Source organism: Trachinotus anak, unplaced genomic scaffold, assembly GCF_046630095.1.
Source record: "Trachinotus anak isolate AG129_WGS33_773 ecotype Australia unplaced genomic scaffold, CSIRO_AGI_Tana_v1 ptg000019l, whole genome shotgun sequence".
NCBI lineage: Eukaryota > Metazoa > Chordata > Actinopteri > Carangiformes > Carangidae > Trachinotus > Trachinotus anak.
The window spans coordinates 20,056,459-20,080,374 of record NW_027273870.1 but is presented as its reverse complement, the minus strand read 5'-3'; the positions used below and the strand labels follow the sequence as shown (position 1 = coordinate 20,080,374).

At 40.2% G+C, this 23,916-nt stretch overlaps 3 protein-coding genes across 7 annotated transcripts; all 3 read left to right on the top strand.

Annotated features, from left to right (window-relative positions):
- Positions 1-1,222: 1,222 nt before the first annotated feature.
- hemgn (hemogen) lies at positions 1,223-3,553 on the top strand. Of its 4 annotated transcripts, none has more exons than XM_071505287.1 (5): positions 1,225-1,412; positions 1,799-1,889; positions 2,315-2,490; positions 2,692-2,925; positions 3,072-3,553. In XM_071505287.1, exons 1-5 carry the CDS (start codon positions 1,349-1,351, stop codon positions 3,176-3,178), a joined length of 672 nt encoding a protein of 223 aa, XP_071361388.1. In that variant the 5' UTR covers positions 1,225-1,348; the 3' UTR covers positions 3,179-3,553. The 4 variants fall into 4 exon arrangements, with proteins under 4 accessions (XP_071361386.1, XP_071361388.1, XP_071361389.1 ...); XM_071505288.1 differs by having other exon boundaries at positions 1,226-1,412; positions 1,799-1,877; XM_071505285.1 differs by having other exon boundaries at positions 1,223-1,412; positions 2,315-2,925.
- Positions 3,554-4,864: 1,311 nt separating this feature from the next.
- On the top strand, positions 4,865-9,249 carry trmo (tRNA methyltransferase O). The gene is made up of 6 exons (XM_071504534.1): positions 4,865-5,249; positions 5,415-5,581; positions 6,814-6,988; positions 7,652-7,809; positions 7,937-8,509; positions 8,651-9,249. The coding sequence occupies exons 1-6, from the start codon at positions 5,161-5,163 to the stop codon at positions 8,884-8,886; spliced, it is 1,398 nt and encodes a 465-aa protein (XP_071360635.1). The 5' UTR covers positions 4,865-5,160; the 3' UTR covers positions 8,887-9,249.
- Positions 9,250-9,718: 469 nt separating this feature from the next.
- On the top strand, positions 9,719-22,939 carry spag5 (sperm associated antigen 5). Of its 2 annotated transcripts, XM_071504533.1 has the most exons (26): positions 9,735-9,892; positions 10,353-10,401; positions 10,496-10,612; positions 10,700-10,853; positions 12,735-13,011; positions 13,149-13,341; positions 13,530-13,646; positions 13,828-13,920; positions 14,078-14,212; positions 14,570-14,689; positions 14,781-14,873; positions 15,900-16,034; positions 16,165-16,258; positions 16,403-16,550; positions 16,719-16,769; positions 17,132-17,306; positions 17,769-17,902; positions 18,441-18,609; positions 19,646-19,793; positions 20,618-20,867; positions 21,545-21,677; positions 21,824-21,904; positions 22,020-22,169; positions 22,311-22,385; positions 22,550-22,630; positions 22,751-22,939. In XM_071504533.1, exons 2-26 carry the CDS (start codon positions 10,363-10,365, stop codon positions 22,820-22,822), a joined length of 3,234 nt encoding a protein of 1,077 aa, XP_071360634.1. In that variant the 5' UTR covers positions 9,735-9,892; positions 10,353-10,362; the 3' UTR covers positions 22,823-22,939. The 2 variants fall into 2 exon arrangements, with proteins under 2 accessions (XP_071360633.1, XP_071360634.1); XM_071504532.1 differs by having other exon boundaries at positions 9,719-9,892; positions 10,700-13,011.
- Positions 22,940-23,916: the final 977 nt, after the last annotated feature.

The following is a 23,916-nucleotide window of genomic DNA, read 5'->3' as shown; positions in this document are numbered from 1 at the left end:
GCAAGTTACACTTACTGTATACTGTATGTAAACTATTTTTAAAATCAGTGTTTGGTAGTTGAGAGTGCACACCAGAAGATGGCACTGTAATATCTACTTTAACATTCCTCATCTTGTGCATCAGCAGGGGTGTGTGTGTGAGTGACAGCACTTTTACCAACACTTTTACTAATAATCAGCCGTTTGCAAAGATGCATGAGCCCATTATTGCGTTAGTTGGACTTACTAGCTGAAGAGTTGGACAATTTCCACTGCAACTTGTTTCCATGCAAGAGTTCAACCATGAAATATATACTACATGAATCAGACAATCACTTAGATATACTAACCTCTCTCTTGCTATAATTTTATAGAAAGTGTGTGTGGATTGCTAGAAGCTCCTTCAACAAACCACCAAGTGAATTTAACAAGGGACCCTCCACGTTTCCCCTACAATGCTGGAGGCAATTGGTGGTTGGGTGTTATTTACTCTGCTGGACAGCTTCTTTCACTGTGTGGCTCAAACACACACATCAGAGCTCAATGTGCTGTGAGAAGATTGAGAACACACCCCAACTGAGCAGCTCTCCATCTGTGAGATAACATGGGTATGCCCCTACTGTAGTCAAAGACAGGATTTCTTGCTTGGTCTCTGGCCATATAATGGCTTTTCAACACAGTAGTCTACTCCCAGTACAGCAAAATGTATCACTTTACTAGAAAAAAACAAAACAAAAACAAAAACACACACTTGGCATGTTTACTGATTGTTATTTCAGCATATTATTGATGCAGAAAGCAGCGTGTAGGGCCTTGAAATATTACCTCACTTTACCTCACTCTACCTGTTTTGTACCCTCCAGCAATATTAGGCAATTTAGACAGTGTTGACAAAATTCAGCCAATGTATAACTTCCCATTTGTGAGCAACAGCAACATTTGACTAATGACTTCTAGCTTGGACACTAGCATGCCTGCAAAAATAGAAAAGTACCTTTTATTATCCAGAATTCTACTAGTTTAATTAAGACAGCATTTTACATCATTTTGAGCAGCAGTCAAGAAAGCCTGTATATATTTCCTCCGTTACTACATACATACTGCATTTTATCCCTATCACACACTGCCCACACACAACTTGCTCCAGTCTCTTTTTTTTTTTTTTTTTTTCTGTCAGTGCTGTGCCAACTCCTCCAGCTTTACAAATATGATAAGACCAAAGCAGCAAGAACTCTCCCAGCACTATGGTAATGGTTAACCAGATAATTCATTTAGGGGTGGGAATAGAAAACAGTCAGAAGTTATTCTGTCTTCTTTTCTGTGCTTGCCCGCCTTCAATGAGTTGAATTCATTCATAGTAGGACTCACAATGGAGGAGACTTTGCAACAAGAGAAACAAGAGTCGGAATATAAAAATCCCAGTGAAGACCAAGGTAACATTTAAAATGTCTCCTCTTCTTTTGAAATGAAGTCCTTCATTATTTCAACAGTGGAAAGTTGAGTGACACAGTTATTCATTTACATACTGTCTGTCTTTTGGTCAACTCAGACACAGAAATATTTTAGTCAACATCTAAGCTGCATTACTACAAACGAGAAAAGTTTAGTCTACATGTGTTATCGTATTTTAAAACGGGGAGAAACATTTTTCCATCAAAGACTTGCCAGTGTATAGCTAGAAGGAAAAAATGTCTATAATCTATGTCTTTATATGTCTCTTTTATTAGTCAGTCATGTGTTACAAATACTGCGCTGTGTATCTTTGATTTCTTACTGGACTTGTTTTCATGGTTTCTTTGCGCGGGTTTGTGTTTTAAAGGTGGGATCCGCCGGCGACTGCGGGACAGGGATCTTCTCAGGAAAAGAAAGGCTGAAGCAGAGGAGAAGGAAACTAACCAGTGGGTTTTTGGGTAAATTTATAGAAAAGCACAGTCAATGTTAGTGAAGTGACCCACATTTACAGCTATGGTCATTTGGAGTAACTGTGTTTGGTTTAAATTCAAGAACTTACACCAGTGTGATGATGTTCTCAATGAATGTTCTTGTGCGGGGGAGAACAGAAACAGAAGTTTTAGTAAAGGCTTATTAGCACAACTTGCAGTATTGCACTGTATGTTACAGAGCACCGTGAATTATCAGCACCCCAGCTGCTTATCACTCCTCTGGTTTATATTGAATATGGAGCAAGAGGAAACCAAAGGTTGCTCTGGTATTTCTGTTGACGCCTCAGAGTCAGGTCAAGGACTTTGTACTATTAGCTTTGCAAAAGTATCACAAAGAGCTGTATCAGTGTCCACTGTTGTTGAGTTTGATTACAATGGTTGTGCTCTTTCAGGGCGGAGAGCCAGAGGAAAAGATCAAGGACCGATGAGAAGAGTGGCACAAAGAAGAGAGGGAGGCCCAGGAAGACTGATCCCACGCCGGAGATAACTGTCATTCAGGAAGAGGCGGCAGTTGCTCAGGAAGCTCCTGCAGTGGTGGTGGTGCCTGAACCTGTGGGGATCATTTCAGGTCAAACATCAGGCTCTCTGACCCCCTTACTTGCCGTCGGTGGTGACACACTGGAGTCACAACCATCATCTGTCCTCGCTGCCTCTGCTTCTGTGCCCATGTCTATCCTTGCTCCTGTCCTGACCTCTCCAGATCCAGTTAACCAGACTCTAGCTCTTGTTTCACCCTCAGTTGCTTCTCCATCTCCCACTGGTGTTGTAGATACGGCTCCAATCCCTGTCCAAGATTCAGCTCCAGCTCCAGATGCTGTTCCAGTCCCAGCCCCGGCTCTGTCCCGAGCCCCTGTTCCAGCTGCGGCTCCTGCTCCTCCCCAGGTGGAGACCCTCTACACAGAGTCACAAGGCAGGGAGGCCCTGGACCAGGTCCTTATTGAGGACTTGGGCCCAGATGAGGAGGAAGACATCAATCCATTGCAAGACAAAGGAGCTGATGAAGGTATAAATGGTTTGGAAGTACAACACCAGAGGCAATCCTTTGAAACATTACCTGGTTTTAGAGTTTCTGACACTTTATACTTTGTTCAAATTAACTTTTTCTCTTTACATTAACCACATGCTGACTGTCTGTCTGTCTTTTTTTAGATTTGAGTGAGACACCGTTGGTCAACGTACCTGAACAAAATAAAATGTTCTCAATTCCAACTTTGTCCTCTCCGCCTCTGCCACAAGAATATCTCCCAGGAAATTGATTGTAATTTTTTCAGATACTGCCTCAGTTCAGAACATGCAAGGCCAGACTACTTCCTGTTCTGTCATAGTTTGTATCTGAGTGTTATTTTGGTTAGTGTGCAGCCTGTTGAGCGTTGAGTGTATGCATTGCTTATTTGAGAAATGTATGAATTAAAAACAAACTTGTATGCTTATTTATTCTTGGTTTGCGCTTCAATGCAAAGTTCATGAATTCCATTTTGTACTTTGCATTTAGTCAACAGCAAATTTAGCCTGTTTTTATTTAAAAGTAAATAGTATGAATCACTAGTAATGATCTAATTGTAATTGTGGATTTATTTGATCCAATTTTGTAAAAGTTGTTTTTCACCTAATAAAATACACTGCTTACATCATCTCACTGTGGTCATTATTATCCGCGTCATCCACAGCCATGCATTTCAGTGTGTTAATGGTAAATGTGTATTATCAGTGATTATTTGATGTTATCCTTGTGTTGAAACCACATATTCTACTTGTGTGTGTGTGTGTGTGTTTTTTGGTACAGGCTGTCATGAGACTGTCATTAATTCATTTTGATTTTGGAATTGTCACTGATTTTTTGCTCTTTATTTTGAGGACCTCCTGTCGTAACATCCAGAATTTATCATGTTTTTTTTTTTTTTTTCACTCACATGGGGAAATTAGCAGCAATGATAAGGATGAATACTCCCTCATTGATTTAAGCAGAACCACAATCAAATTTTACTCAGTTAAACCTTTATCTGCTCTGTTTGGTGAAATAAAATAAATAAATTAAAGTATATTTCTATTATTGCTTCTAGTGTGAACAGAATATCTGCAAAATACAGTTTTTCACCTGTGTGTCACCGGGTGCTTTTATGCTGTGTGCTGGTTGCTGGTTGCTTTTATGTAATTTGTGCCATGTTTGTTAAGGCATGTGGCATCAAACATCTGGTTCTATTGCAACTGCCTGTTTGGAAAACTATTATTTCACTGGCAGTATTTCAGTTTAAACTATATACAGAAGTGGAAGAAATATTCAGATCCTTCACTTCAGAAAAAGCAACAAATAAAAGCAACGTGTCTTTACTTCAGTAGAAGTAGGCTACAACCAGTGTTATCAGAAAAATGTATTCATTATGCAGCAGTGATCCCTGTTGGTATCATGTTATGAATTATTAGCCTATATGTTTTATTGTTTGTTATTAGTCTCTCTCTCTCTCTCTCTCTCTCTCTCTCTCTCTCTCTCTCTCTCTCATATATATATATATATCATATATATTATATATATAATGTATTCATTATGCAGCAGTGATCCCTGTTGGTATCATGTCATGAATTATTAGCCTATATGTTTTATTGTTTGTTATTAGTCTCTCTCTCTCTCTCTCTCTATATATATATATATATATATATATATATATATATATATATATATATATGAGAAAAATCAAATGCAAATACTTCAGAGGTACTTGAGTAAATGTTCTTAAGCTACATTCCACCAGTGACTATTTATTGTTGTTGTGTTGCTGTATAGTGTTGGCCACTGGTTCTGTATTCATTAATAAAGCTTGATTTAAAAAAAATAGTAGTTGAAATGACTCTCTGCCGCCCCCTGCTGATATCAAACACGCAATGCTCTGTAACCGGTGCATATGTATCAATGACTTTTTGCAACATGGATAGGTGGTTTTTGCGTAATGGCACATGTATGTTGCGATAACCTCCTAAATGCACAGGATGTGACTAACTGACTCAAAAACATTTCTTCTCCAGATGTGTTGTCGGACATTAGTCCGTCACGTGAAACACTCCTGGTTGGCCAACTATAAAAAAAACCAAACAAAAAAAAAAAAACAAACGTCTACTTCCGCATTGAGAAACTCTCACATGCGTCGTTCGCGTGTAGTGTGTATGTGTCTGTTCAGCGGTCATTTAGGTTCAAGTCGTCTTCCTCAGAAACTTCTGCTCTTGTGTCTGCTTTTCTGTCGGCGGCATGGCTCCTCTGTGTGACTGCTGCGGCGAGAACATCGAAAAACTGAAGCAGCAGGTTTCTGTGATGAGAAGAGAAATCAAGAACCTGAGGTAACGTCCCACATCTACAGATAACCTCCAAAACAATCTACCGTGCAGTTCACTGTGTCATACTTTGCTCTCATCTTCTTTATATTTTTCATCATTAAATCTTATTGCAGTCAACCTGTCACAGCGTTTGGATTTGTCCATCTTCTAACATATCATTTTCTACAGGCAGATGTTGGACAGCTCAGTTAGAGCTCACCGTAAACACATGATATCCATTCAGTCTGCTGTGTCAAAGACTGAAGTGTGTGAAGCTGACAAGGACCAAACACCACCACCACCACAACCACCCCCACCTTCACTACTAACATCACCACAGGCTGCATTAGAGCAAGGTAACCACAGCTGTATGCAAATGTTTGGTCAAATTACATGTTTTCCTGCCGTTTTGAAGTAAACACAACCCCCTACAGCAAACAAAACCAGGCCTTCTTCAAATGTTAATGTACTTGTTGTTTTTTTTAGTTCATGTACCTAGGAAACGGGGGTGGTGGCAGTTACTTTGTAACTCCATTGCCAACTTCTGGTCAGGAAATATTATTCTTTGGGGTTGTGTGGCAGAGAAAACATTGCACAGAAAGATAGAAGAATTAATTCTATTAAATATTCGAAAATTCTGGATTGCAAATGTCCTGCGGTCGGTCAGGGAAGTGAACATGAGAAGAGGCTGGCTTCTGCAACAGGACCATGACCCACGGCAGACCTCAAAATCCATAATCGGCCCTCGCAGTCACCTGACTTGAACATCACTGAAAATCTGTGTAGTATCTCAGAGCTTCAAGTGATCTGCAGGAGGAGTGGGTGAAAATTCCTAAATCAAGAACAGGAAGACTGTTAACTGGCTACGAAAAGTGTTTACAAGCTTTAATCTCAGCAAGAGGGAGGCCATATGGCACAATGATTGTTTCATGTGTTTCTATTTTTGAACTTCAGAAAATAAAAACAAAAAGTCAATTTGAAGAAAGGCTCTGTTTTAATGTCTCTTTGCTGCAGGGGTATTTGCATTTTTTTTTTTTTTTTTAAACTTCAACTAATTTGCCCAGGGATGCCCTTTCACTGTATTTATTAGTACAATTGTGAAGACACCCACAATTGTAATAGAAACAAAGATGGATGAAGGATTTTTGTTTTTGTGAGAACTTGAAAGAACAAACTCTCTATATCCATCTGCTGTATTTTAGCATGATGTTGTTGTTCATACAAATGCATCGCCTACTGTAAGATAAAACTCTACTCACCCCAATGTAAAGTTTGTGCTAAAGAAGCTCAGTATACATTGTAAAATAAGTTAGAGCTGCAACTAACGATCATTTTCGTTATGAGTTTATTATTTGATTACGTATTTGATTTGTTTATTAGTTACTTTGTCACTGAAATGTAAAAAAAGGCAGATTTTTTTCCAACAAAGTACAAATAATGGTACAACACAAGAGTAAAAGCGCTGGGTGCCATTACTGTGCTACAAATTACAAGTGGTGGAAAAAAAAATCACACACGAGTGGCTCTGTGTTATTACTATGTCAGAAATGTTCAAAATCGACGCATTGTTAACTCTGTTACGTTACAGGAACCATCCTCACAGTCCCGATCGGTTACATCAGTTCCTGTTTCTCGGTGAAGAATGGGACACCTAGACAGCCCACCATTTGTGGCCCCTCGAGAGCCGAACTGCGCATCCAGCAGAGCGTCTTCAATAACCCGGAGCACGCTCTGGTGGGCCTGGAGCAATACTCCCACGTCTGGTATGTCGCATACAGTTGGTATAGTTTATCTCTGTATACCTTTCACTGTCTGGTCCATTGTTGGCCAAAATTATTGTTGTTAGCTGTATTAATGAAACATTGTGAAGCAATATTTTCCAGTCCGCTGTCTTTGTGTCAGTAATGACTCAAAAGGAACAATATTGGGATGAACTCCATATTAAGGTGCTGTGGGTTCAATAGGGTGAATGTGAGTTTTAGAGATTTGCCCACAAGCTTCATTTTATTTCAAACTTCAAGAGTTACATATAAAGTGGTTGACATAAGTATATAAAAAACCATTTATAAATTAGTAATGTACTTGCACTGTGGTGTGAATTAAAAGCCATTAAAATGTATTTCTGGTTTGAATAGGGTGTTCTGTTTTCCTGTCCAATGTGGGCGTATAAAGCCTTCTGAACCCAATATTATGTTAAAGCCATTATAATTCAACTTGAAGTGACACTTTTTAAAAGCAGTGTTTACTTGCTGAGAGCAGCAATGAGAGCGACTGGATAAGATTTGCATTATCAATCACTTGTGGACTGAAGATTTTTCTTTTTTTAATCCCATTTCAACAGAACCACTACTGTAAACATATAGACTTTTGTATCCACTGTTTATTTCATGACATCTCTGTGTTTTTCCCCTTTCTGTGTCTTACAGGATCATATTTCTCTTCCACAAAAATGGACACCTGAGTTACAAAGCCAAAGTGAAGCCTCCTCGACTGAATGGTCAGAGAGTAGGTGTGTACTCCACTCGCAGTCCGCATCGACCAAACGCTTTGGGTCTAACTCTGGCTAAACTTGATAAAATTGTAGGTGAGTAACATCAACAAAATGTGTCTTATATACGGTGGCTAATTGAGTTTGTATCTTTGTGAGGACCTGTGTACAGAAACTGGCTCTGCTTGATAGTAACAAATGCATTCCTATTTTTATTATCTAGGCAACACAATACATCTGTCAGACATTGACATGATTGCAGGCACCCCAGTCCTGGACATCAAACCGTACATCCCAGAGTACGACTCTCCCCAGACCAGGATTCACATGGACTTACAGCCCTATGAACTAAACACAGTCCAGCCAAATGCAACTACAGTGGAGGACCTCTGTAAAGACTCGGGAACAGATGCTCAGTCAGACAAAAAAGTTGGAGGACCTGATGATGATGACTTGGTGAGTCATGTCTCAAAAGACAAATGTGAAGCTGATGTTCCTTCAATAGATTCATCTGGAGTCAGTGCTCAGTTTTCCGTTCCCAAAGACCTGCATGACGTGCTGGAGGAGGTCAAGGCCTATTTGACCCAAAGTGACTTTTGTCAAAGTGAGCACCAAGTTTCAGATTCCCCAATAAGCAAGCCTCCAGAGTCAACAGTGGACCGCCCCTGCTATGGAGAGGAGGCCTACAGTACCATAGCTGGCTGGATCAGAGAGCCTCCTGTTGCCAGTCTGGAGGTACGCTTCACTCCTCATGCTGAGAGGGAGCTAGCAGAATTCCTCCCCACACACCTGTCAGGTAAGACAGTCTTACAGTGTTTGTAATGATGCTTAAGGGTGATGTTTGCGTCCTTTTCTCCACAAGAGGGTGCTATTGTGACAGTGATAACTATGAAAGCCGGCATTCATCACTGGAAAAACAAACTTGTACGCCACACAGGAGCCCCTGAAAGTGTCACACCCAGATTCAAGTTTCTTCGCAGTCCAGAGGAGGCTGCTGCCGCCATCAGAGGGGTGCTGTCAGCAGACCCACGGTCAGTCTACCGGAGGACACGCTGCAGGGACAAGCTCTTCTTCTTCACCCTGGACACGGCTGACATCACCTGCTGGTTTGGACAGGGCTTTGCTGAGGTACTGCAGGTCCGACCTATCGAGTGCCAGGCTGCCGCCATGTAAGAGACCCTTTCAGTGAAACCGCTAGAGCTGGATAGTGTCACTTTTCATGTGCAACAACAAAAACAAAAACAGAGCTTGTAAAATGTTCCTCCCCTCAACTTTTCCAGATAATTTCTGTTCTGACAAATGTTTATTTCAGTTGTAAGACAGACGATTTAGACTTTATTAAAATTAGATAGATGAAAGATGAGGTATATCAAACTTTGTACAGGTAACAATGTCACAGTATTGTTTAAACCACATTCAGCATCTGTGTTTAAATGTTTCTTTTATGTATATTTTCCTTTGTCACGTCTTTTTCTTTATTTGGAGAAAACAACTGGCCCTGTCCATAGTGGAAATAAACTGATCATAAATCAATGAGTGGGTTTTTTTTGTTTCTTCTTGTAATTTATTACTGGTATGACTACCCATACCAAGGCTGACAGTAAATCACTCTCCAGCTATAGCCTAAATCCACAGAAGAACTGTTGCAAATTCTACCTGCCAAGTACCTTGAGAAAGTGTGTACAGGTGGAGGAGAACTGGTGCCATTTCAAAGGCAAAGGTTGGCCACACAAATATCTGATTCAGTTTTATTTCTGTTTACTCCACTTTGTATGAAGTTATTTGATAAATGAAAAACTTTTTTTTTTTTTTTTAACTTTTGCACGCTACCATAGGGGGCACAGTGAGTAAAATGAGACACATGAAGTATACAAGGCAGCAGGAACAAGTGAGAGGTCTTATTTTTTATATGCAGGCACAACATTATGAAGAAAGAATTAAGCATTTTAGATTTTATTTTGAGTTGTGACGTTAACGTCCTGTAGGGGGCGGCAGTACGTCGCTGTACGCACTACGTCCACCCGGTGCGTCACAAAACAACCGAAGAAGAGAAACGAACCAATAGCAGAGCTGACATTTGTGTTTTGAATGAAACGCGGTTGATGGCTGTTCAGCCTAGATTTGTTTTTCTCGTTCACTTTTGTAACGTTGGTTAAAGTTGGCTGTTAACGTTTGGAAGGTAATGTGCTTTTACACAATTTAATGGTCTGACTCAAGCAAATGATAGTTTAGTTAGTTTAAAATGCTCGTTAATTAGCTGTGTGCAAACTTATCTAGAGTTAACGTTTACTAACGACTTCGGTAACGCTGTCTGTCAGACAAGTTTGATGTCCAAACTTACGCCCTTGCTGACATTATGATTAGCAGCGGATTGTGCGATGATCTAGTATTAATCTGTAAATCCATGTTATATCTGGTTACTTATTAGCACGTATGAATGCGCTAAAAATCCTGCTTGTAGACAGTTGCCTGCACTTGATACGTAACTTGATGTCAGTAGCATCTTAGCTAGCTGGTTAATGTTGACATCATTTCTGTCTAGAAACTGGTTTAACGTTGGGGTCACAATAGTTTGACACCAATCACTTTAATCAACTACTTTAAAACATCTTTAAAAGGAAATATAATTTTTTTTGCAGTTACAGAGTAATGTCCTCCAGGAAATCAAATTCCACTGGGGAAGGCTTGGTGAGACATTTGCACTCTGTCATGCACAGTATACAGTTGTAATCTATGAATGAGCAAGCTAATAATAAATTATTTCAACTTTTGTTGATGTTAGCCTACCAGCAACTATGGAGAGCGCACTCCTCTGCGAAGTCTGGAGAATGAAATGCTGCACCTGTCAACTCCTTCATCTAGGCTGAAATCAAGTGCTGGTGCCTTGAAAATAACAAAGGTGGGTTTATACTTATACATAGAATTGCTGATATTATTTTTTATGATGTTGTGACTTTTCTTACCCTCTATCCATTCTGATGAACAGGGTGATGCTCCTCTCTGTGACCCGGACCCCCACTTATACTGTCCTCCAACCACCAAAATGATACAAACCAGTGCTCCCACAAATGATATGACAACTGCTGAGACCACTTGTGGACTTGGAGATGTAACATTTAAATCCTTCATCTGTCCTGGAGGTGAGGTTGAGATTTCAGGCTCTTCAGTGTGTGCAGAAGAGAGCATTATTTTGCCAAATGATCAGGCTACATATAGCACTGAAACTGAAGATACAGTGATATCTGACAGTATGATAGTGCAGTCATGCGGTGACCACAGAGAACATCCGTATTACAGTCCAGAGATGATGGATGCTTCCTCAGTTGACACTGATGCAGCATGCCTCTGTGAAATTCCCAATACTACGCTGGCCTCTGGGAGCCTGGATGATAAACCTGCCACAGAAGATTCAGGAGTTTTTCAGAATGATTGCTGTGGAGAGAGAGATGTTACCTGGAAATCTTTACACTATGATGGATGTGAGGTGGAAGTTGCAGATGTCACCAGACAACATGATGAGACCATCCCTCTGCCCCAGACACAGCTTCGTGAATCTTTACAAGACAACAGTTTAAATTCAACTGATCTCTCTGTCTATGGTCAAATGTGTCATGCAGAACATGCTGATCATCCCTACTGTAGCAGTGACAATGATGTCTCTGTCAACACCACCTTCTCTGAGAGCCCAGGTGGTTTTGAAAAACCTCCCAGTGGAGTGAGTGATGTAACCTTTAAATCATTTAACTGCACTGGGGGTGAGATAGAAATTTCAGATGGCACCAAAATTGTAAATGAGACTGTTCCTCTGTCAGCTGACTACACTGTGACCAGCAGTGTGTCACACAATTATAGCATAAACCAGAGTGTTTTAGCTGGAGACCATGATAGGCAAAACGGTAATGATCATTTAGATCACCCATACTGTAATAGTGAAAATTACTCATCAACTACAAGTGGTAACCTTTCCACTGCCAAGAAACCATCGTCATACAACACTGATGCCATGGACGAGGTTCAACAAATTAGCTTGGTGGCACCTGATGGCCAGACTGCCAGACAGCAGGCTGGTGCATTTAGCTCTTTAATCAGAGCTGGAGGTGGAGTTGAAGAATCAAATGGCAGCCAATTGTCTGAGAAGACTTTCCCACTGCCTAATGACCAGGCAGTCATCTGCCAGCCCCAGGATGACAACACTGTACCGACTTCTGTTACACAGGATCATATCAGAGATGACTATGAACAACCTAACTGCCACTTGGAAAATGATGACGTTGTTGTAGATACTCACCCGCCAGCTTTCACCACATCTTTGCAGACCAACAGGCCATTAAGAGCTTTGGATAATGAATCCATTATTAAGTGCCAAGTACAAGAAACCTCAAAGTGCTCAATGCATCCTGAGGACACTACAATGCCTTCAGTGCTTCACAAACCAGAGTCTTCTGACTGCAGTAAACCTGTGGCTTCAGCAGAGAGTCCCACACCTGTGGAAGTGCAGCAGCATCTGGAACATGTCTCTCAAATGCGTTCAAACAGTGGACTGCCCGAATCCAGTGAGGCCAGAGACAGTGCCCTCGGCTCATCAGGAGATGGTCCTGTTCTTCTTAACTCTGCAGAAAACCCTCATGCAGAGAACCTCCCTGATGTTTTGAAAGCGCTGTCACAGTGTCCTTCACTAGCATCTGCCTTGCAGTTTGGAATCCTCAGTCCTGTTGTTAGGAGAGCTTCTCTATCTGTATTCAAGGCTCTTAATGATCCTGCTTTGGACCATTTTTTAGCTGACGACTCTGCACTTGAGGGTGAAAAGAGTTTGGTGGCTCCTGCTAACACTGACCCCGCTGGGTTATGGGCAGAGCACTTGGAGAGCCCCATGCCACGTCCTCTGTTAAACTCTACAGCACTGGGTTATAAACCCCAGTCAGGCCCAGTCTCTGAGCCGGATGAGGGTCTGGGTGTGAAGCCCTGTACTGTGCCTCAGTCTGAGGTAGAAAAGCCAGTTCTGGATTTCCCCTTGATTCCAGATGGTCCCCTTCAGCAGCAGCTCCGGCAGATGGCAGAGTTCCTCATCTTGGCATCTGGAAAGATGGGTCCTTCTCCTGTCTCTGCTTCTGCTCCACCTCCCGCTGTTGTCACAGTCCCATCAGTTGGAGCAACTCCTGCAGAAACTCACAGTGTGTGTGTGGGCACCACTGCTGTAGAACTGGTGGATCAAAGCCTCAATACATCTGGCCAGTTTGAGAGAAAGAGGGATATCTCTGTGGTTGACTCCTGCACTCTTACTGACCCCCTCCTGTGGAAGTAAGTGTTAGCCATGGATTTATTGTTTAATAAACTTTGGTAGCTAATGATTTGTAATTATGACATGGCCATTTCTACTTTTTTGTGTGTATCTCTGTTTGTTTCTTCACTATTTCTTTCTATTCATGTGATCTCAGTGTACCTCCAGGCAGCCTAGAGTGCCTCCCCAGACAAGAGCTGGAGCAGAGGTTAAGGTCTAGCATGATCATGGTGGAAGCCCTGGTGCAGCAGCTGTCTGCAGCCAGAGTACATGGATGTCCTTCTGCAGGCCCTGCACCTTCAGAGCTCAGGGAGAAATTAGTGCAGACGGACCACACTGAACTCACTCAGGTAAGGACACATTCAGAAAAGAGGCTGACATAAGGAGGTGAAGAGTTTAGAATTGGTATTTTTGTACATTGAATTATTTTACTATGATACCTTTGGTTTCTTGCAGTTCAGCATTCTGTTGAACTTTTACAGAAGATATAATTTTCAATTATTAGTTTTAATGAACATTTTATTTGTATTTTATATAGACAACAATGTACCGAGACCTCTACATGGAGGCTCTGAGCAGAATTAATGAGTTGGAGCTGGGCGGAAGTTCTCTACAGAACCTCATTCAGTGTATGCAGGACATGAGGATCACCATGGTGAGACACAAGCAATGACAGAAAACCTACCCTATGTTGCAAAGTTGTATAGACCTCACAAGTACAATGTTCTTTGATGTCACTGTGTTTTTATGACTTACTTTATTCGTATGTGGATATGTGTTGGCTCACCTGATTTTGTTCTATTATAACAGTGAAGTGTGTGTATTTGTCCCAACAGACTTGTTTGAGTAGTGACACAGATGCTGCTCTCTCCAACATGAAAGAAATAGAGGACGTTGTTAGAGAGGACCATCAAAGTCTCGTTTCACATGTATGTAAACATGTCGTGGATGTCATTCTCACATGACATCAACTGTATAAGTATTTCCAGCATTTACGTTATGGTCTGTGTTAACTGTGTGAACTCCAGTAATGATGCATGTTCATGTGCTTGAATGAAGCTGGTATTTATTCCCTGTGCTGTTTAGTATGGTCAGATGAAGTCTCTATTTGAGAAAACAACAGAGACACAAACACGAATGATGCAGAAGGTCAAAGATGCTCTTCACCAAAGAGATGACATGAGGACACAGATGGAGGAGGCCTTCACAGCCAAGGAGGCGGTAAACAGTGACTTCTTAATTGTTATGTGGCCTTAGTAGTTCTTTTTTTTCTGCTCTGTTTATTTGTTTGTTGTCTCAGTTTCAGGTTGCAACAACACGATTTTGTGGTCATTTTGGTACAGATGAAGCCAGTACTTCTAAACAACAGGGCTGCACTTTTTCATGCTTTTGTTGTGTGGAAAGATGAGATGAAATAAGTATTAAAGTCCTCTTAGTACTTCAGGTTTTATGTAGCAGGAATGGTAGTTTTCCTGCCCTGGTTGACAAACATTATAGAGAATATGCAAACAGCCCTCTATAGGTAATTTTTGCGGCATTCTTCATTCCATAAAGTGTGTGTCTGATTGTCTGTTTCAGGCCTTCAATGCGATGGAACAGTTGAGGACACACTGTGCCAGAGAAATGTCAGAGCTAGAGAAGAGTGTGGGGTCTCAACAAGAACTCCTGGCTGCCCTAAACCAGGCCTACCCAGAACAGGCAAGAACAAAAAGCAACATTGCAATTTATTCAGTATAACATCCTTCAGAGTGTGTCTGATTTCAGTTTATTTTTTTCTCTGCTAATGCAGGTTGCATTAAACCAGGCCTACACTGAAACGCTGAGCTCTGCTTCTGACCTTTTGTCCCAAACCATGGAGGAGCAGTCCAGTTTGATGAGAGAAGTATGTGCAATATACTCTTTTTTTTAAAAGACTCAGAAATACACTATAGGCATATAACAACACCTTTGTACAGTATGTTGTGAGTCTCTAAAATAGGGCTCGATATCGGTTCTGATCTCCCAATCATTCGATTTTGATTCTTGATAATTCAGTGACATCAGTTAAATACTAATGCTGTGTAAAGCGCCTCTCAGAATTTATCTTGGGAGCTTAAATTTCCTCTGCTTTGACAAGCGAGCATCACTGTATAAAATGTTTCAATTGCACATAATCAGTTAAATTGTAAACATATTTTCTGGTTATAAAACTGGACAAAGTATTTATTTTAAAATAAATGGAATCCCATGCAGTTAGGCATAGACTGTCAGTGACAGATGCTTCAGTTAAGTACAGATATCAACCTTAATTATCACTTTGAATGCAGACAGGGCAGAAACGGAAAGTCTGCTCACAAATTAATCTGCACCGTTAATGTTGACAAGACCTCAGCCTGATGTCTGTAGACAGCTGCTAGTTAGCATTAGCTCAACAGAGGAACAGACACAACCTGTTTAGTTGACTTCCATGGCCTCACATCTCATAGCCAGAGCCCTGATCAAGCTCCAGAGTCTGTTTTTCTTTTTTTAAAGCCTAGCCCCCACCCCACCCCTTTTTGTTTTGTTTTGTTTTGTTTTGTTTTGTTTTGTTTTGTTTTGTTTTGGTTTGGTTTGGTTTGGTTTGGTTTGGTTTGGTTTGGTTTGGTTTAGTCCAGTTCTACCCAGAAATCGCAAAGCTGTGCAGAAAGGACTGGCATCTCATATGTTAGGGTGCAAAAACATTATGAATAACTGTGTTTTGTTTGAAACTGTTTTATTTAAATTGTAGTTTGATTTCTGTGCCATTTTCTCACAACTTAATAACAACAGAACAGTAGCTCCATGTTATTTTGTCCCCCTGTATGGTGTTTGTATGGTGATGGCAGTCACAACTTTATTTGAAATATAATGCTCATGGTGCCGATGGTTTTCTGGGGTCATCTTTCCACAGCTCTGCACAGTCAGAGGCCTTCTGCAGAAAACTGCTCCCATGCTTCTGAAGCTAAATGAGAAAGCAGCGGCCGCTTTGAGAGAGAGAGACGAGCATGTTTCTTCAAGAGACCAAGCTGTTGAAGAGAGAGAGCAGGTCAGACTTGAATAATTTAATTGGGATGTTTATTGCTCTGCACTGCTTGACTAATTGTTTTATAAGAATGATGATGGCTGCAAATCATGAAAATATAAAAAAAAAAATTTAATTAACCTGTACTCAACAGATTGAAGAAGAATTGAATGAAGCTAATTTGAATCTCCAAACTGCCAGAGAACAGATTGGTGATTTAAATCTGCAGGTGACAATTCTGACCTCAGGTAAAAACTGAAATAAATATGTTAAGCTTGCTTTGATTGTTCAATTCCTTGTCTTTTCAAACTGTTGTATAAAGAGTCGAAGTAGTTTTCTTCTTTATTAGCCTATTAAGTTGATAACAGTTCTTTCTTCTCATGAAATGTCAGAGATGGGTGTGCTACGTCAGAAGCTAACAGAACAAGAGGAAGAGAGGGATCAGCTAGAGAGGAAGGTGACGGAGTTGTCTGCTACAGTTTCCTCCACGTTGGCCTCCTACACCTTCTTGGAGCAGGCCCTTGCTTCTGAGACTACAAAGTACGATCCCGGCAACAACACTAACTTTATTGAAAAATGGAGGCAAATTCTGCAAGTGCTTGTGCAACTTGTTTGTCATTTAGAAAACTGAAGAAGCAAAAGGGAGAAAAAAAAAAACCCTCACTGATATACAGCATGTCGGTGCTAAAACAAGTTGTTTTTTTTCAGATTGCAGCAGTCATGGAAGGACATCCAACAAGCCAAGGACAGAGCAAATGAGTAAGTGGCAACAATGATTTTCAGTATGAATGAAACAATAACTTAAAATGGGTTAATGGTTTGATATGAAATTTTAAACGAAACCACAGGACAACACTGGTTGATGAAAGTACATACTTCTTTATGTCCATTGTTACTTTACATTTATTTCTAAATGCTTTGATAGGCATTCAGGTATCATTTGGTTTGGAAGGAAAGTTGGCCCTCTTTCTTCTGCTGACAAGTAATGAAGAATGGGAGTTTCTTGAATTATTGCAGAGGATTGGGACCAACAGGCCAGCTCCACGCTACACATCAACAAATGTTATAGAAAACACTGCAGCCAATGCCTCTGTCTGTGTTTTGTCGGTGCCTGTGTCCAGGTTGGAGACGTCACTGGGCCAGTCGGAGCAGCGGGTGTGCGAGTTGAGTCGGGCTCTGGCTGAGAGTGAGGAACAGCTCGGTCAGCTTCAGACCCTCTCACAGTCTCAGAAAATGCAGCTCCAGCAGCTCCAGGACGTTTGCACACAACTCGGTGGCGTGCGGGAGATGAACGAGGTTTGCTTGTAGAGTGAATACAGTATGCGTTACACCTGTGGTGCTTTTTGGATTCTTGGCTTGGATATAGACTGGATATAGCGCCTCTTACTTTACTGTCTATTGTTTTTCATGTTGCCTGAGAGGATTGCTGGAATCAATAGGGTTGTGAGCAAATCGAGATGTTTGGAATGGATGACAAATACAATCCTTTGATCCAGTCTTAGTTAGGAGAACACACACATTTCACATAACATACATGCTTGATTATCACGCTAATAATACGCTAACTATATAAGCAATCATAAATCCATGATCTGGGCATATGTTCCAACACAGTAGAATAGTACCTTTGTTGTGAGCAATTTTCTGTTTTGACTGGCAATTATTTTATTTTACAGTTGTGGTCATCATAGGAACAGTTCGCAACTCCTGTTTCATGGTGGGTTTCCTGTTTAATATCTTCTTGTCTGTATGTGTCAGTTCTTACAGATGGAGAATGAGTTGGCGAGGGAGCAGGTGGCTGAAAGTGAGCGTATGCTGAGGGCCAACCTGCAGGGGCTCCGGGAGAGGAACATTGAGTGTGAGGACCTAAAAGAAGAACTTAGTCAGCTTCGGTAAGTATAAGTTGGCAACTTCCATTTAATGAGCTTCTTTTTTTGCATTTTAATAAAGAGGCAAAGCCTGGCATTAATTCATGCGCTGTTACTGTAGCCATATATTAGTGAGAAATGTTGATTAGATTTGGTGGGTTGCTTCTGTCAGGTTGACACCACTTCTGCCTTACTTAAATACTCCAGCATTTTGCTGTCATCCAATGTTTTTGGTTTGCTAAAAAAATATTTTTTTGCTCTGATCATCAACAGTATAAAATATACTTAACATACTTCTTTGCATCTTGTCTGAAGCAAGATAGCAGCAAATTGGAAGTGAGGAGGAAATTAGTCATATTTCTCTCTATCTGTATATTTGATCAAGAGTAAAATTTCTCTGTAGGTAAACAAGTCCTCAGTCTCTCTGTGTGCATGCAGCTCTGTTTGAACTTAAGCAAAGCTGGTGTTAATCTTACTACAAATTGTTCTAAGCTTTGTCTGACAATATTTAACATTTTGTCTATATACTCAGTGATAACTTATCTGTATTTGTGTGATGTAGGCTTGAGAACAGAAGTTTGCAGGAGCAGCTGGAAACCACAAGGTCCAGAGCCAGTGCAACCCAGCTGGAGGTTGGAGAGAAGCTGGCTCAGGCAGTCACTGAGATCACTTTGCTGCATCACACACTGCGAGGGCTGACCAACGAGCTACATGCAGCTCTCAGTGACCAGGTAACAATTACAGAGCAGTCAGATGTCACCACCTTTGTCTCACTTTCATATGTGTTCATGTACGGACGTGGCCAAAATTATTGGTATCCCACCACTTTCAAAAGAAAAACCACAATTTTCTCTGAAATAAACTGAACACTGAGACAGTTAATTGCTGTCCAGTATTCTTTATTCCATATTTGATGAAACAGACACGTTGCTTTTGATTCTTCCAGAAACATTGTGACTTGTGAACATGAATTTTACCAAACTCCAGTCTGGCTTTTTTATGGTGTTCTTTCAAAATTTGGGTCTTCTTGTGTCTTCTTCCATGGAGCTCACTTTCCTTCAGAGAGTGATGTATGGTGAGGCTGGACATTGTTGTTTCTTGGACATCAGCTTCTGTCTGTTTTTTAGGTTTTCCTTGGTTCCTTTTTCCTTTTTCAAACTACTCTGTTCAATATGGGGTTAATTTTCTTCCTTGTGGCCACCTCCAGGGAGATTTGGCCCTGTGGGTATAAGATCGCAGACATCTGTGATACTAATTGAAGACAATAGTCTGTTTGAAATATCACTGTAACTCACTTGTCACCACTTCTAAGGGGTACCAATTATTTTGTCGAAGTCATTTTTCACAGTGTTATCGTTTTATACTATGGCAAACCACAGGCACGTAGCTGTCCATGACAGAGAAACTTTTTTAATTTCAACACTTTCAGCAGTTTAAGTGAGCTGTAAGGGTGCCAACACTTTTGGCCACATCTGTATATTTATCCTATAAATGAATACATACAAGCTTATTACTGTTTCCAGTAGACTGGATGATTCACCACTGTTTAAGAGCCCTAGATTATGTTTACACCGAAGATGCAGTTGTCTTTCAAGCAAGTTTTGTTATGAGAAAGATTCTTCAACTCTGTGTGGTGTCAGACCTCTTGGTTTACAAAACTTTAAAAACCATGTAGTAGCCAGTAAATACATGAATGCTTCCATGAATTGTAAGTAAGAGGACAGCAGAAACATATTTTTACACAAGCTTATATGTCTTACTTTTTAGAAAGCAGATCCACGGAAGGATAAAGAGTCTCAACCAGTCCACAGCTTGGAGCGTCGTCACCCCTCCAGCTCGTTTGTGGACAGTATCATGGTTGCATTAACTACTGAGAAGGAGGAAGATGTCAAAGCAGAGACACCTCCTGGACCAGGTACTGTAGCTCAACCCGCATATGTTTTGTGATACATTTCGCTCCGAGGCAAATCAAAGCTGATTTGAGAAACAAGAATGAAAATTTTAACAGATTTTATTTGAATTTTTTTTTTTGTACCTTGAATAAAACAGCAGCTTTGAGACTGACACATTGATGCTGCTTAGACCCATGCTGGTGGTCAGTCTAAATCGGTCAGTGTGCATCATCCAACCCTGCTTCATGATCTTCCTCTAACCTGGGTCAGACTTGGGCCAGACATTTTGCACTGCTTTGGTGAACATCTGGTTCTATTGAGAATGAAAGCTGTTATAAAAAAAATTATTTAATATGGTGCAAGAAAGTTCAAAGAGGTGTCTCTGAGCAGTGACAGCAGCTCTTTCATTTGAAAAGCTCAAACATGAGTTGAGTGCTGTGATGTTCTACAGACCCATTTCATATAATGTGTCCCCTTTATGAAAGGGAGGTATAGATATCCTCTGAAGGAAGGTTAAAAGTCCATTTCCCTAGAATAACTCAAAATGTTCTTCTTTTAAGAAGTAGCAGGTGGTTGTGTTTTTATCAATACTCCCAAGGATAATAAACCCAGCTGTCATTTTCTTCTATTCTGGTAAATTGTACTGAATTAACATGTGTGTCAGAGTAATTTTGCACAGCTAGCATCTGGGTTAAAGGGGCTATAACTGAGTGAAATAGAAAATTGCACACCTACATGGGAAAAATCTAATTACGTACTTCAAACGCAGTTCAGAGAGGGCATTAGATTTTAATCCAATGAAAGTGAGACAATTGAAAATCTAAGTTGTAGTTCACTGTCTTTTCAGTCCCTTCAGACATGCCCGAGCCAGAGTGTGAAACTTTGTTCAGTGAGACAAGCGCCTTCACCCGCATTGCCGCCATCACCCCTAAAAAGAATTTAAATGCAGTAGAGTTTGAACCAGAAGAGGACGAGGATCAGAGCAGTGTGGCAGAGCTGCTGGTCGACATGGGCAGCACTGTCACAGAGCTCGCCTGCACCCTGAAGCTGGTGCAGCAGCGCAAAGACGCTCAGCTGGAGGAGCTGCACAACACTATGTAAGTGCTGTAAAATATGTGTGGTGATACAATAAAAATTTAATTACGTAATTATGTTTGATAAACTTTTTATTCAACTAATTATTTTTAAGTACTTTTCCGTAGTAGATAATAATAATTTAGATAAATGGATGTGCAGTACAGTCTGCAATCTATTAAATCTTAGAAAATAGTGAAAAAAATGCCAAAATGTTGGGCAAAAAAATGTCAATTAACAGATATTAACCTCTAAGCACCACCCAATTTGATAGTCAATTGATTTATTGATTCAACTAATCTCTTTAACACTAGATCAGTTAATGAAAAGCTGCAACTAACAATTATTTTTATCAACAATTATTCTGTTGATTTGTTATTTTTCTGCATTAATTATTTGGTTTTGTATTGTCATGAGACAATATAAACAACAAGTCCTCACAATTGACACTCTGGAACTTATGAACATTTGATGTTTCTGCCACTTCAGCAGTGTTCAAGAAAACCAAATGTGAAAGAGAACTTAGTGGATATATAGAAGATTTCTGAATAAATTTCCTCTTAAGCTCACCTCAGAGGAATGACTGATTGGAGTTGCCAGGTTTTCTTTCATTTTTGACAAATTAGTTTCATGTTTGGAAAAGAGCATTGTTCACACAAACATATTGTAAAATCCAGCGTTATTTTCTGCTTTGTTCCAGCTATAGCCTGCAGGAGGAGCAGCAGGCTGCAAACAGCAAACATGAGGCTGAAGTGTTTCAGCTGAAGCATCAATTTAGCCGCCTGAACAGCCTGGTTGAGAGGGGCAATCAGGCGTTGCAGCAGAAAGCTCAGGTAAGAAAGGCAGTACATTTTTACGGTGTTAACTTTATCTATGATGCCCAACAAAGTTTAAGATGGGTAAAGAAGGGTGCTCCTGATCCTGTTGAGCTGAGAAAAGCACTGAAAATATTCTTTAAAAAATCTTTCTCTTTACACAGGATGAGAAAACTGTGGCAAAGTTGTCGGCAGAAATACAAGACACCCAGGACATTCTAAATAAACACAAGGCTGACAGTAATGTAAGGCACAGATTCCATGTATACGTTTCAAAGCCATTTAGGAATACATCATGTGTGAAAATGGCAGAGACAGTTGACTGAATGTAACAGGGGTTTTTTTGTCAATTTTTCACAGGAATTGCGGAAGGAGGTGGTTGAGCTCCGTCGCTCTCTCCAGCAGTCAAAGGTGGAGTCTCAGTTCCTACGCGAGGAGTTGAAAAAAGCTGGTGGCCCGTCAGCTAACCCAGCACATTTCATGGAAGAGAAGATAAAGTTGTTGAGAGAGGTACATATGATCCTGTCCAGCCAAATACAGCATTTGTGCTTTGTCGTTTTTCTGCATCTAGCTTCTCAGCCTATTCCTGAGCAAACACTACAGGCTTTATGCACTTTTTCTCTAACATGCATTCTTTGATCTGATCCTTAGGTGGAGAGATTGAAGCTGAGTCTTCAGGAGGTGGAGCAGGCCAGAGTGAAACTCCTTGAAAGAGCAAAGAGACATGTAAGTGCTGACTATATACAGTGTCATTTGTATTCTTGACAAAAACACAACCGTCTTTCTTTAATGTCTTGGGGACACATTTGATTGTTTTCATGCCAGTAGCTCAGAACTGTCTTGTGTGGATGTGGTCCAGTGTGTTCATGATGTTGTAACGTCTCTCACAGCAAATAATCCATCAGAGCAACCAGCAGAAAAGTGAGAATGAACTTCAGATGTTAAACAACATGATCAATAAAGTCAGAGAGGTGAGAGAGACCATTTCATATTGTTTTTCTGTGTTCTTTCACTTCTGGCATCCTGTCAATAGTGTAAAGCGTATAGTATGGGTATTTGAGGTAAGGAATGCTTTTATTGTCTCCACACAGACCCTGCTGTCTTTGCCAGAAGTTGTGAAGAACTGTGAACAACTCCAACAACTTGTTGAATACATTGGCTGATGTGTTTATTATCACCCTTGTTCATTATATTTATGTATGTGTTATGTTTTTTTTAGCTTGTCTTGGCTCTAAGTGTTGATGTTTTTAGTATGATTAAAATATTTCTTTGAAATCTTATGAATTGTCTTTGTTCCTTTCACTTGTCCTTTTTTTGCATTTGAAGACCAAAGAAGGTGACACACTGAAAAATGTCAGTGGCTACTTTTGTGTCAACAAACATTCCTGTGTTAAATTCATGCATCATCAGCACACATGGCCACTGTTACCTACGTGTGCGTTGCACCACATTACATGGAAAATAAAACATCTTTGCAAAGTATTAGTCATACTCTCCAAGGAGGTTCTGTCCACCAGGCAATCGTTATAAAGTGGATATATTTTTAAGGGTTTGAAGAATTTTACTTCTTGGTCTAGTGCCTGGTTATAGTTATCAATTGATGGTTTGTGAAAAGAGAAAAAAAAAAAAAATTGACCTGTTATTTTTTTAATTTTTTTTTTTTTTTTTTTAATTTATGTGAAGTTATGTCACGTACATGCAAACTAGATTTACAACTTAAGTGGCCTAAACTCTGAAAAATATAAGTTACATTATCCTTTAAATGTATATTAGTCACTGTTGGCTGTTAACTGGTAGTTTTTAGTAGGTTTATAGATTAACATATTCTTCCCAACTTGTTTTAAACTGTTGAATAATGAGTAAGTATGATTTGTTTAGCTGACGTGCTTGCCAGCTTATTTTGCCTGTAGCTAAAGGTTTAAGGTTTCTGATTCATCTCTGGTTTCAAAGGTTTCAAATGTGTGTTGGACATTGCTGAGAGTTGGATAATAATTAAAAAAATATATATAATTGGGCGCCCAACTTTATGTTTGTCAAACGCTGTCTAAATACTTGCCGACGGCACTTTTTACTTTGACAGCATCTTTGTTAACATCCCTTTAAGCCTAATACTGCATTGTTATGTTAAAACAGACCTTAATATGACATAAACGTTTTACATTTGTAGCAGTAACTCTCAGTAATTGTGTTAATGTCATTAAAGACTTCATTTTCTATTACTAGGTATTCTCCTACCTGGAAAATGAGGGGAAAAAAT